The sequence below is a fragment of the Drosophila simulans genome, chromosome X, assembly GCF_016746395.2.
Source record: "Drosophila simulans strain w501 chromosome X, Prin_Dsim_3.1, whole genome shotgun sequence".
NCBI lineage: Eukaryota > Metazoa > Arthropoda > Insecta > Diptera > Drosophilidae > Drosophila > Drosophila simulans.
In genome coordinates, this window is record NC_052525.2 from 11,589,097 (window position 1) to 11,603,020 (window position 13,924).

The 13,924-nt window shown below is 44.1% G+C and overlaps 2 protein-coding genes across 3 annotated transcripts; one reads left to right on the forward strand and one right to left on the reverse strand.

The window, feature by feature from the left end:
• Window positions 1-2,834: 2,834 nt before the first annotated feature.
• Window positions 2,835-4,280, reverse strand: LOC6725763 (ADP-ribosylation factor-like protein 3). 2 transcript variants are annotated; one of them, XM_002106726.4, is made up of 4 exons: window positions 4,104-4,280; window positions 3,368-4,035; window positions 3,166-3,252; window positions 2,835-3,094 (listed from the first exon to the last, which is right to left on the reverse strand). In XM_002106726.4, exons 2-4 carry the CDS (start codon window positions 4,004-4,006, stop codon window positions 2,993-2,995), a joined length of 828 nt encoding a protein of 275 aa, XP_002106762.3. In that variant the 5' UTR covers window positions 4,007-4,035; window positions 4,104-4,280; the 3' UTR covers window positions 2,835-2,992. The 2 variants fall into 2 exon arrangements, with proteins under 2 accessions (XP_002106762.3, XP_039152662.1); XM_039296728.2 differs by having other exon boundaries at window positions 3,368-4,279.
• Window positions 4,281-7,218: 2,938 nt separating this feature from the next.
• On the forward strand, window positions 7,219-13,530 carry LOC6725764. Its single transcript, XM_039296739.2, has 5 exons — window positions 7,219-7,369; window positions 7,429-7,479; window positions 7,546-7,721; window positions 7,842-8,170; window positions 8,233-13,530. Exons 1-5 carry the CDS (start codon window positions 7,365-7,367, stop codon window positions 13,411-13,413), a joined length of 5,742 nt encoding a protein of 1,913 aa, XP_039152673.1. The 5' UTR covers window positions 7,219-7,364; the 3' UTR covers window positions 13,414-13,530.
• Window positions 13,531-13,924: the final 394 nt, after the last annotated feature.

Below are 13,924 nucleotides of genomic sequence, written 5' to 3' on the forward strand. Positions count from 1 at the left end.
ACTGAGAAAAATGGGTGGAGCTATGTTAAAAGAGAGTTATACTCTATTGGGAGTGTAAAATGGGATTGAGAGATGAGCTATCTTACATAAATATTTATAAAAATAAATTAACTAGTTAGTATTATGCCTGGCATACATATATACATTAAGATATGTATTCTTAATTTCAAAGTGATTTACTACCCATTCGTGGAGTGCCGACAGTTATCGAGTTGATGAACAAGTTTGGGACAAGTCCTGGAGATTAATTTGCTCTTTGGGCAATGGCTTATCGCCGTTCACTCCCTCAAGGGGGTAACCCACCCTCCTTCTTTTATGTTTTTTTTTTTTTTTTGTCCCATTTTGTGTTGTTTGACAACTCGTTGGTTGGTTGGTTGGCCGTCATACGAGCGCATAATCGTAAAAAGTCTGCAAAATGTCCATAAATGGCGATTAAATCTTTATTTTCCGCCTTGACGCACGCGGTAGTAGTCACCCTGAAAAAGTTGTACGTATGTATAACCCTTGATGAGGGTTGTCCTGCCTCCTGTTCGGTTATTCGGTTATTCGGATATCTGGATATTTGGTTACGCGTTTTCGAGCGCCGTTGACTGTTGACAGACGTGTGACAGGCGCGATCGTGCAACCTGATGATTTAATAACTCGCCCGGCGAAACGGATTAGAAATGCCCCTCGGAGGACAATGACCGGAAGGATAACGCACACCACGTCCCTTGGTATTGAACAGTGTTGGGAAATGAGAAAGCGTACTGGGTTTATTTTGGCTAAAATTTAGAAGGATACTCCAAAAAGGTTATAGCGTATATTAAGTAAGTGGCTAAATTATAGGATGCATCTTTTGGTTGAAGAAAGTTTCTTAATTGTTAATAATCCTAGTAAGTAGGTTTACTTGTATTATTTTTTACCCATCCCTATACTGGTTGAAATTGCTACTAAGAAGTAACTACAATGCAGCAACTGTATCTTGTAGATCCTTTTTCACGTTGTGCTGCAGAGGGATATCTAGCTATGGGATATTACCAACACTGTTTGCCGGGGGGTTGCAAATTTGCAGATACAGATGCTGCTGCTCCCCCCCTGCCACAAAAACTAACCATCCAGGATAACGGTGAGACATCGGTGGGCTCTCCTTTTTCAGTTGTTGTTCCTGTTTTGGGTGCTGTTGTTATTGTTGTTGTTGGTGTCACCGCAGCGTATCCTTCGTGAGCCCATGTTTGTGTGTGTGTGTGTGTGTGCGGCGTGTGTGTGATTGATGACAACTCGAATAAGCGATGATTGATGCTTATTTTACACTTTTCGCTACAACACACGGCGACACATGTTTGTTTGGGTGCGGTAAGGTGGTATTGGTATTCGTATTCGTACAAGGCTTGGTGTCCTTGTCTATGTGCGTTTGCATTGGTGTGTGTGCGTGCGATCCTGGCAGTTTGGACTAACTGCAGCGAAGGCTGGTGCAACAGCAGCGGCCACAAAAAAAGGGAAAGGCCATTACAATTTAAATTTTATGCATATTTAAACACAGAAGTTACATACGTAAATTTAAATCACTTTTAATTTTTTTCTCAATTATAATTATTATTGTTATTAGAGCACTAGATAAATTTTAGAAAATTTCCTATTGCTTAAGTGCTGTATCATAATATTTTTGACTTTATAATCCTATTGTTTCAACCGTGTCTGTGCGCCATGGGATTATTACGAGCACACGTTCCGGCGTCTCCAGACGCCGACGAGCCGCAATCATCAATGTCACCATCTCTCCGTGCCACCAACCCGAATCCGGAGTACTGAATACTGAATCCTGCATCCTGCATCCACCTCATCATCCCTGTTATTCGAAAACAGGGAAGTGGGTGCGAATCGATGTCAGTGTATTAGTAATTGTTTGATTTCACCCGCCTCCTGGAATCACCGACCATGTGTGTGTGTGCGCTCCTCCTTGCGGTTTGCTTATTGCTGTTCGGCAATACATCATCGACTGGCTGACACTCAGCCCAGTAACCACCTAACCACCACCCACTCCTCGGCGATACCCACGTTCATATCCCATCAGGATGTCTGGCCAGAATCTGGTCGAAAGCGATGCCTTTTTGCATACTTACTTTCATACAGTTGCGGTCTAGATAATAGCACAAATAATTTGAGGGGATTTTATAGAGGTTTCTTATATGTGATTGTTATATAAGCATTTAGACTTAACAAACCTTAAGCTGTTGAAATGGAATTTTTATATAAATGCAAAGTTTATATATGCTTGATCAGCATTAAATTTGTTTTTAAGTCTGATTTAAACTAGAATTCTCGAATCAATATCAATATTCAGTGCTATCTTATTGAACGCTGGTGTAGTAATAGTGGCAGCCTTTAAGAAATGTAATTTAAAACGCCACACAATGTCAAATTCAAAATCCTGGCCACTTGGGCCAACTTGTAATTGTTAATTAGAGCTGACAACGAACAGAGTCGACCGGAGGGCTCGTCATAAATTGTGCGAAATGCATAATTCTCCGCTTACCAGGACAATTGATTAACTTTTGTTCGATTCGAATTGACAGGCTAAACAGTGGATATGCCAAATTCAAAATCAACACACATTCAGAAAACACATTTCTGTTGAGTTGTTCTGTGTTCTGTGTTATTCACTTGAATTTGTGTTCCACTTGCACTCACTTGTTGTTCAATGGCATTGAGATATTTGGCTGATATCTGTCAATTCATTGGCAAGTTTTGTATTTCACAGCTTAACTTTGATCAATGACGATGACATGCAAAAGTGTACAATTACATTGGAGATTTCTTTACAATTTGAGAAAAAACAGAATGACAGCTAATTGTTTGAATAAAAGGGTTTCACATTTAATTCAACATGTTTTTGTTACAATTACTAGACTGAACTAAGGGCAAAAATAGCCACTGGTAAAAACACTTTAATGGTTTAATTTCATTTTTTTTGGCACTTTAAATGCGCACTTGATCACTTTTTTTTTCAAAACTAGTTAGTTTCTTCTGGCTGCGAATTTACAAAGAAAATGTTGGGTGGTGCTGTACTGGGCCTTCTTTTTGTTCCACCAAATCCTTGGATAGCAGGCAATATCTGTGGGAATTTCAGTAATAAATAATGGTGTTTTTAATTTTAAATTATTATTTATGCAAGACTTGGCTCACCTTTCGTGTCTGTCGCCGAAAACGATGTCTATGAACTTGAGCTAGTTTTGCGCTGGGTAAAAGCGATCTCTTTCGACGCTGCCAAACCTGGAAATTAAGGAAAAATTTAAAATAAATAAGGATTCAGGATAATTGGATTTGGACAGATACTTCTTTGAAAGGAAAGATAGCTTTTTTATGATTTCTTGGTATGCTGCCTCACCTGCATATTTACATCGTATCGAATCCGCTGATCCAATTGCGTTTTTCTGGCCATCAACTGGTGGCATAGCCATCGAATTCCCCGCTGCAAGTCCTCCGTCTCGTCCATGTGACAGATGAGCAGTGAGCAGCCGCAGGATTTGGCCAGCTCCTCCAAACCGAAGGCATATTCCACGTCGTACAGCTGGACTCCAACCCGATGACGTGATGCCACCAGGAGCACTGGTTTACCAGCCAGCTGAGTGCCCACAAGGCAATCGGTTAGCAGTGTGAATGTGCCCTCCATTTCCATTGGATCCGCACCCAGATCGAAGCAATATATCAGGGCATGCGAGGACGCATAATAGTGCTTCCACAGGCGCTGCATCTCCGCATTGCCACCGACTTCGGTGAGCTGAAGCCGTGCAGGTGGTGGCTCCTCTGCTGACTTCATTTGATAGCAACGCACTCCATTCGTGGCCTCCTGGTCATCCTGGGCACGTGGCACTCTGCTCAAGCGATGTCCCAGCTCCGTCTTGCCACTGCCCGAGGGTCCAAGGATCAGCACCTGGAATTCCTCCATCGGAGGCGAACTGGTCCGACAACAGCTGATGGTTTGGTAACAACAGCAGTCGCGCAGCTTGGCGCACAGTAAACCCATCTAGCACGGGGCCATTTTTGTGAATATATCTATCGAAATTTGGTCGGTTTTCACTGCAACTCTATTTGTGATTGAATGGAAAAGCTTGTTTATTTACCAGCCACCAGCGGACAGCTGACTGCGACAGGTAGTCGTCACGGGCAACGCCAGGATGTCCAATGTTTTGGCCAGTTTTCCTGGGCCAGTTGCCAAGCCAACCAATTCGACGAGGGCTGGCAATTCCACGTAAGTGGTTCCTAGTTCACATTCGATGCGGGGTGGTTACTCCAAATTTGGGACACGAAAGGGTCCTTATGTGAAATCCCAATAATGGATATTAAAAATATTAGCAACTGGTGAAATTAGACGGTGGAAAAGTATATCAATAATTTATTAAGCATTTTATGCAAACTGAATGCCCAATTATGCGTTCATTAGAAAATGCTCCATTTCGAATCTATGCACTTAAAAAATGTATTTTAAAATTTTAAATTGTCTTAAAATGTTGTTAACAAGCGTTAAACGACTGTTAAAAATAGGTATGTTACTTTGAAAGTTAGCTTTAGTTAGCGTTATTTTCCAAAGTACTGTATATCTTTTGGAAGTTTCGAAAGAAAAGCTTTAGGTCAATATGCCAATTTTCGCCGCTGGCTGGCGCCACTTGTCCCAAGATACAATACAGGGATTTTTCTCAGATGAATTCTATGTTTTACGAAGTCGGTTTTGGGACTTTTGCATTTCCCACCTTGGCTTAAATAAGAGGAATTTGAAAAGTTACCCGTTTTGTGCCACCCCCGACTTGCCGCTGATTTTCAAACACCAATTGTTTATTTTGTTCAAACCAAACTTGGCTAGTTATTGATTCGATAGCATTTCCTGATTGCCAATGAGCTGAACAAGTGGCCTTTTGCTTTGATAATGGCCAAATAGCAATTGCCCGATGTTTGTGAATGTATAATCTATGCACACACATAATGTATCTTTGATGAAGCTGCGGTGTTTGTGGCTTTGTGGTCTCAATGGGGCAGAAAGCAGAAAGGAGTCCTTGATAAACTCGCGCTAATCGCTCTCCATGTGGCCGCATGTGTGGCCATGTTTGCCCCACCCAAGTCCAAAGTCCACAGTCCTTTGTGCCATTCCATCGCATTATGATGTGAATGGAGTCTGGGCGCATGTACCAACCCATTCGCCTTCATCTTTTTGGCCAACAAATTGGAAAGTAAGCAAGCTAAACGTTCGCCGAACTTTGGGGGGGGAAAGAAAAGTCGTCTGTAGCCTTGAGGCAGTCGCCAGCAATCCTTTTGTCCAGGTCCTGCTCCTGTTTCCGAACGCAAGGAGTAGAAAGCAGAGGCACAGAATATGTTGCACAAAAATGTTAGATTTAGTTTTAATTCTAATTCCTGTATTCGTTTAATGTATAATTCTGAGTATTTTCTTATTTAACTGAAATAATAGTCTATTAGTAATATTTTATATATAATATTATTTTAACAAACAATTTATCCTAAACTTTCTGAAAATGTGCTTTCCACATATGATTTCAACTGTGTGCGTTAGGCAAATATTTGTTTTGCTAATTGCAAATTTGTTTATATGGACTTTACCGGATTAAAATGTGCTCCATATTTATTTGAGTGCACTCCGGCCTCATATGAATATCAAGTTTCTGGGCTTATGGCCAAGCCCGACGACTGACATTAGTTTTGCATGCCTTCGCCATCGTCTGCGTCCATTTTAATATGCGCATTAATGCGGCACAAAGCGGTGCGAAAAGTGACAACCCGGTAGCTTCGTCCTGCGTTTTGTCAGGTGAGTGGGCGGATGGATGAACTGGTGGCAGGATGCGGGTGGCAGGAGACGGGTGCATATGCAAATACGCGGCTGCTGGAGCGGCAGTTGATTGCTTGCTGCACGGCACCCTCACAAATTACAGTCGAATAGCGAGTGGGGCAACCCACAGAATGCTAGGCGATTCGAAGTCGCCATACTTATTAATTAAGTTAATGTTTAAACATTTTAAATGTATATGCATATATCACGGCAACAACACAACACTTTTAGCAGTTATTTATAGTGATTGGTTTTCACAAATGCGTGGACTACTGCTTGAACAGCCCTCGCATGTGTGGCTTTTGCCAAGCTTAAGTCAAATATTTGCACGTGGCTGACGCCGTAGGACCTGCTCCGCCTCTTCAGCTCCACTCCACGGCATTACAACCCCCAGCTAAATGAAGCGGCTCGTCGTAATCGCTCCTCGACGCACGCCGGCCACGGACTCACATTCAGATTGTACCGCAGTACCAGAACCAGGAGCAGGAGCAGGACAAGGACCGGGGCCAGAATCAGGAGCAGGACCAGACCACGACCAGGATCTGGCTTCATTCGATTATTCCTGCGCAGCGGCATCATTCCGTTCGCTTTCCGGTTGCCTTGGCTCTGGGTCCTAGCGTCATTTCGTCCTGCGTCTATCGTTCTTATCCCAATCCGCTTTGACTATTCCTATGCCACACGGCGACGTCATATTTCCTTGTGCTTTGGCGTACGAGCGTCCTTCTTTGGTTTTTTTTTTATTTTTTTTTTGTACAGCTCTCGCAGATTTCGCAGCTTTCCCGACTTTCCCGGCCAGCCGCACTTGTCGAGTCGTTCACCGTGGCAAAAGTTTAGCCAGCGGAGCAGCAGCTTGCCTCGGATTTCATTTCCGGCATGTTGCGGTTACGTTAAGTAACGGAGATTGCATCGCTAATGATGCAATTGTGTTTGGCGGAAATGAAAGCGGTTTCGTGTGACGACTTGGCGCGCTTAGCCGGCTCGAACACCTCGTCGCCATCATCATCATCTTTTGTCCTGTCCACCATGGATTCAGTCTTCTATGAAAAGCCAATGAAGTCGAAGGATAACCGAATGAAAAACTATGTGCCCGCTAATTGCTAATTGCATCTGCTTTGCTTTCGCCTTCCTTTGGCCTATTTAAATCGAAAAAATTGGCAAGAGCGAACGGAAGTGGTTGTCAAGTAAAATTGAAAAAAAGAAACGAATAAAATGAAATCAAGCCGCTCTCGGCGCTTCTCAAACAACCTGCCTTAATGAGCTCTCCATAATTGTTTAATTGGATAAGAAATAGAGTCACGGATGCTTGACACACTTTGCCAGTCTGTCTGCGCAACATGAAGAGCGGAAAAAAAGGAAGAAATTGAAAGTGGGAGTGGGAATGGAACTGGGTTGGCATCGATTCCAACGAATCGGAGCAGCCACTGACCTACTGGCCTATTGATTTTCATACAACTTTCCTGAAGCAGACGACACACATCTCAAACACTTTCGGAACCAGATATTCTCATCCAGATTGAATGCCGTGCCAATTTCACAACTAGCGGGGAAGATGAGGTGAGTTGCTAACGCAGTTATCTATGGGAATACACCCATTTACCCAAGGATTTTCACAGTAGGGACAGGGGGCAAATCGGTCCAAATGGGTCTGTGGAATGCAACAATCGGTGAGTGTATCTCTCGCATTAAGCGATTGTAGGTTTTTACACAAAACATTGGGCCTTTCTTTTCAGGAGCTCGAGAAGCATCCAGGTAGCACGTTGTCCGCCACAGGGTGTCGATTTGGTTAGCACTCCGGAGCATCTTCGTCCTGGATTTCGTGGACGGGCACGGCGATACAACCCCAACGATTTCGGTTTGACGGGCAATGAGGAATGGCGCCATCCAAGGATGTTTAGAGATATGACCTGTAAGTATTTGAATGAAGTGATTGTAATACATTTCACAGTCCAAAATGTGATTAGATTCGAAAGTATTTTACTTATTTAATTTTGAATTGATTTCGATTTATTTATTTATTTTTATTCAGATGAGACGGATGCGGCGGCCATGGAAACTTTTCGCCAGGCTCAACCACGTCGTCAAGCGTATGAAACGGGGCTTAACCTGAGCAATCTGCCAGAGGAGTGCCTGGCGGATATGTCGGCACCTGGATTTGATCTTAGCCTGCCATCGCAGATGTCCGATTTGCGAGAAGAGTTTCTGGCCGATGTTTCGGCTCCGGATATGTGCGATGTCTCTGAATGCCATGCGAATGATGTTTATGATGAAATTCTGAATCGCTTTAGGAGGATTCGAGAACGCATGAAGCGTTCCAGTCAACTCCGCGGATTGGATGATTGCGCAATGAAACAACATGTAAGCATTTAATTAATACCATTTCCTTTAAGGCGATTAATCTGAATTGTTTGCACACACAGCAAACGCATCGCAGAATATACACCCGCCGCGACCCAAGTGGCCATATAACAAGTCACGTGGATGAGACGACCATTTCAAATGCACCCTCGATGGATTGCACACAGGCTAATGATGGCGGTGAGCCTGGACGCCATCTGAATTTCTCTCTACCAAGCCGTTGTGAAAACCTAATGGATCAATCAATGCCCTCGTATCATGAAGCATCGATGCCAAATGAATGCTTTGAGGTCATGTCGTCTCAGGACGTTTTGGAGGACGAGACCATGCCATCGTTTGACAATAGTTATGCATTTTCGCGACGACAGCCGACAATGCCAAGCGAATGCCTGGAGGATGTAAGCCAGCCATCTTTCGAAAGGAGTAGATCTCGTAGACAGAGTCCCAGACGGCAATTGACGATGCCTTCGCAGAACCTTTGGGACATATCAGCGCCATCTTTTGGCGATACAACCAGGGATCGAAGTACCAACGAGTGTCTGAATGATATATCAATGCCGGCATTTGAAGAGGTTTCCAATGTATCCAGAAGCAGAAGTCCGCGACGGAGGAAGATATCCAGGAGTGCGCGTAATACAACTGATAAAGTCAGCTCCAGACGACAGGCAAGTGAATGCCTCGATGACATGACCATGCCATCGTTTGGAAGATCATTGAGTGCGTCACCGAACCGAAGCCGTCGCCAAACGCAAAAATTGATGACAAGGTCAAATATTAACGATATATCCGAGCCCACATATGTCAGCATATCAAGGGGACCGGGACCAATAGCAAACGAATGCCTAGATGAAATTACTATGCCTTCTTTTGGGGTACCATCGAATGTTTCCAGGGGAAGAATGTATCGTGGACAAACAATGCCCAGCGAATGTTTGGAGGACATGACAATGCCATCTTTTGGACGCATTTCAAGAGGCAAAAGTCCAGATCGATATACATCCAGAATGACAAGCGAGTGCTTGGATGATATGACCAAGCCATCCTTTGGTGGAGTTTCAGGATCAACCAGAAGGCAGTTAACGCGTTCCAACGCGTGTCTGCATGATTTAAGTGCACCATCTTTTGCGAGGAGCAGTTCTCAAAGATCAAGCTGCCGGCAGAGAACCAATATCAACGATATATCGGCCCCTTCGTTTGCAAACTCAACCAAATGTGGAGATACAAATGAATGCCTGGATGATGTGTCAATGCCATCTTGCGGAGGAATATCGGAAACATCGAAAATAAAACGATCAAGACGGCAGCAGTTAACAATGCCATCGCAAAATATTGGAGATATATCTGCTCCATCATTCGCAAGTTCGGGTAGAGGTAGTATGACCAATGAGTGCTTAGAGGACATATCGATGCCACCTTTTCGAGATGTGTCTACCAAATCCAGGAGCAGAAGTCTAGACGGCCGACAAAGTAAACGGCATCGTTCGATGACCAACGAGTGTTTGGATGATATGACCATGCCTTCAATGCCTGGAGTATCTGCTGCGTCCAGAAGACAAATGACCCTGACAAGTGAGTGCCTGGACGATGTTAGTGCCCCATCCTTTGATCGAAGCGTCTCCCGAGGCTCCAGCAGAAGACAAGGAAGACTGTCATCGCCGAAACCATGTGCGAGTTCCACCAGATGTCGACCGACAAATGAGTGCTTGGATGATATAACCATGCCTTCGTTGGCCTCCGCTCAGAGGCAGATGACCATGCCTAGTGAGTGCCTGGAGGACATGAGTGCACCGTCCTTTGCAGGTGTTTCTGGTCCATCTAGAAGACAAGCAACTGGCCTACCCAGCGAGTGCCTTGACGACATGAGCATGCCCAACTTCGGCAATATTTCTGGAATATCGCGAAGAGGTGAATGTGAGCCAGCATTTGAAAAAAGTAAATCGGTTGGATCGAGTGTCCGAGGTAGACGCACCATAGGCAAATCTCATTCCTCCACTGAATGTCTAGCGGATGTGACAATGCCATCATTTGGTGGGAATTCATATGCTTCTAGGGGTAAGAGTACCTCACGAAGTCAGAAATCCATGATACCTGTTAGGGACTTATCCGAAATGCGGACTGATGAATGTCTGGAAGATGTAACGATGCCTTTTGTTGGAGATTTATCGGGTAGATCCAGAGCCAGTAGTCCGCGGCAAAGATCGACGACTCCTAGAAGAGGGCAGTTTACAAGCGAGTGCTTGGAAGATCAAACAATGCCATCGTTTGGAGGTGTTTCACAATCTTCAGGTCGTAGGACTCCCAGACGACATACTAAGAATATTAGTAATAATACTAATGAATGTATTGAGAATATATCAATGCCTTCGTACGTTAACAATACGAGAGCCTCCAACGCAGAAACCTTTAAATCAATGCAAGGATCATGCTTGGATGAAGTTACCATGCCATCCTATGGCACTTCAAGTCGATTTACAACTACAAATGAATGTCTCGAGGACATTTCCATGCCTTCATATCGCGATAATACCGGATCGCTTAGGCAAAGATGTCCTACACCAATTCAGAGCTCCAGACAAGAATGTCTGGATGATATGACTATGCCATCTTTTGGAAGTACACTGCCAACTTTAAGAGAAACTCCACGCTCAACTAGGCGACATGGTCCTAGGCCAATCCAGAGCTTGAGGCAAAGAACGTTAACCAATGAATGCTTGGATGATATGACTATGCCATCATTTGGAAGATCTTACGGAGGACCTGTTACTAATGAATGTCTTGAGGATATATCGATGCCTCCATGTGGTGAAAATACAGGATCGTCTAGAGGATGTAGCCCTATGCCTCTAGAAAGTACGAGACGGGGAGCATCGATGATGCAAAGATCCAGACTTGGGGCGATGACTAACGAGCGGCTGGATGACATGACGATGCCTTCATATGGAACGAATTCAGGAATGTCTAAAAGAAGGTGCCCCACACTATCGAGAAGAAAGAATCAGAGTGGTGCCACAGAGTGCTTGGATGACATGACCATGCCATCGTTTGGTGATCCAAGTCATGGAATTGGATTTAGTGAATGTCCTGAGTCCTTCAGATTGATTACAGAAAGGAGGCCACAGCAAATCCAAATATTTCAAGGACCGATGACCAACGAAAACTTGGATAATATAACTATGCCATCATTTGGAAGATCTTGCCAAGGACTTGTTACTACAGAATGTCTTGAGGATATATCGATGCCTCCATGTGGTGAAAATACAGGATCGTCTAGAGGATATAGCCCTATGCCTCTAGAAAGTACGAGACGGGGAGCATCGATGGTGCAAAGATCCAGACATGGGGCGATGACTAACGAGCGGCTGGATGACATGACGATGCCTTCCTTAGGTAGTTCAGGACATGGTCAAGCTACTAGTGAATGCCTTGAAGATATTTCAATGCCTTCATATGGAACGAATTCAGGAATGTCTAAAAGAAGGTGCCCCACACCACCGAAAGGAAAGAATCAGAATGGTGCCACAGAGTGCTTGGATGACATGACAATGCCATCGTTTGGTGATCCAAGTCATGGAAGCCCACAGCAAATCCAAATATGTCAAGAAGCGATGACCAACGAAAACTTGGATAATATGACTATGCCATCGTTTGGTACTTTAGGTCAGAGTCAAGCTGCAAATGAATGCCTTGAGGATATTTCAATGCCATCACATATAAGGAATACTAGCTCAATACCAGGAAGAAGCACCACGCCAAGGACGCTGTATAGAAATGAAGTGAGCACTAACGAATGTCTAGATGACCAGACAATGCCATCATATGGAAAAGTATTCAGTACACCCAAAAGGCAAATGACTTTGCCAAGTGAGTGCCTGAACGACGTGAGTCAGCCGTCCTTCGCAAGAAGTGCGTCTGAGGAAACCAATCGAAGACATGGGAACTTGACGTCCCAATGCATAGACTCGCGAAACCCCAGGCCAAATCAAAGGTCGATGACAAATGAGTGCCTGGAGGATATGACAATGCCAACGCTTGTCGAAAATTCCGGGTCATCTCGACACGGGTTATTGAACAGCTTTCGCTTGGAGGACATCAGCATGCCCTCTGGAGTCTCAAATCGAACCCAGGGCAGTGAATGCGTTGAGGTTAAGGTGAGCGGAGCGCGTGGAGGACCTACGACCAACGAATGCCTCGAGGATGTGAGTGCACCCAGTTTTGCTACAAGCTCTCGCATGACCTCAAGACATATGCCCGAGATGACAAACGAGTGTTTGGAGGATGTTTCTATGCCGCTAAATGAATCATTAGCTATGAATGATTCTAAACCAATAGCCCGACGTCCGCCCGACATTTCGTATCCCTCGGAAATGTTGGCCAACGAGAGTGCTCCTTCGTATCATTCACGGCAGGATAAAGCTGATAAATCTGCTAATTGCCTTTCTAAGTCTCCGCAGCAAACCGCCAGAACTCGAGCTCGGGAAAATTGTAGTGGCGCTCGATTGGAGGATGTGACAATGCCTACATTTGAGGACGTATCCTATCAACCACGTCGCCATCAATTGACTATGCCCACCGAAAATTTGGAAGATCAGACTCAACCGGATTTCTTTAACTCCACGGCTTTGCCAAGTTCTACTAGAACGGAGAAGCACAATGCAATAAAATCCCCTCGACAGGGGCAGATAAGCATCTGTAAACAGCTTGCCGATGAGAGTGCTCCAACTATACTGAAGGACACCACACAGGGACCCACGGAAGTGGTGAATAAAGTGATTGTCCATAGCTCGACAACTTCAGTGACCAGGGTTCTTCGGAATACGTCAGAAACCTCTAATAACTCCGGGCATCCTAGGATAGATGACCTTTCAATGCCACAGTTTGAGTCCACGGGTGTTAGCTCTCAACAGGATACCTCCCTGCATGGCTTTCAATCCATGGATAACTATAGACCATTCGATGAATTGATTTATAGCCAGAATTCGGTAGCTAATGAAACTCAGCCCGAGACTCCTCAAGCAACTCCTCAACCAACGAGGTCTCCAAATCGCAGTCGAAGTATTCGAAAAGTACCAAGCACACCAAGAACACCAAGAACACCAAGACCACCAAAAACACCAAGTACACCAAATATTCGAGGAGCCACTTCCCCCAGTTCTAGTACCAGAACTCCAGGACATCCATGCGATATGAGTAGCACCAATTACCGCAACGGCAAGTCCCAATGCTACAACCGAAAACCCTGCTAGAAGGGTAATATTTAACGAATATTTTTTATGTAAATTGGTTTTAATACGGCCTGGAGGTAAATTTTATAAATTTTATACAGGGAAAGAAAAAAATGAAAACTTCAAACGAAAACGTTATTAATATCCCTATTCTACGATAGACTAAATAGGTTAATACTAGGTAAATACTAGGTTGATTAATGTTCATTACCTGAATGCGATTGTAGATTCGCGCGAAAAACAAGCTAAAAAGGGTTTGAGATAGAATTTTCAAAGTGTTCAATAATTTACACCATATTGAAACAATTTCCGCGACAAAAGCCATGCAAGGTTTATTGCAGTAAAAAGAAACTGGTACTCGTACGTGCATATATATCTACAAAATTGTTAACAAATAGGTTCAGGAATCGGAGAGGAAGCTCTCAGCGGAAGCGCGTTCATTGCTGGCTTTTGTCAGGGGTTTGGCCTTCTGTTGTTTCTCCAATGCTCATTTCCTTTGTTGCTGCTGTTTGTGTTACTATTGCGCTGTTTT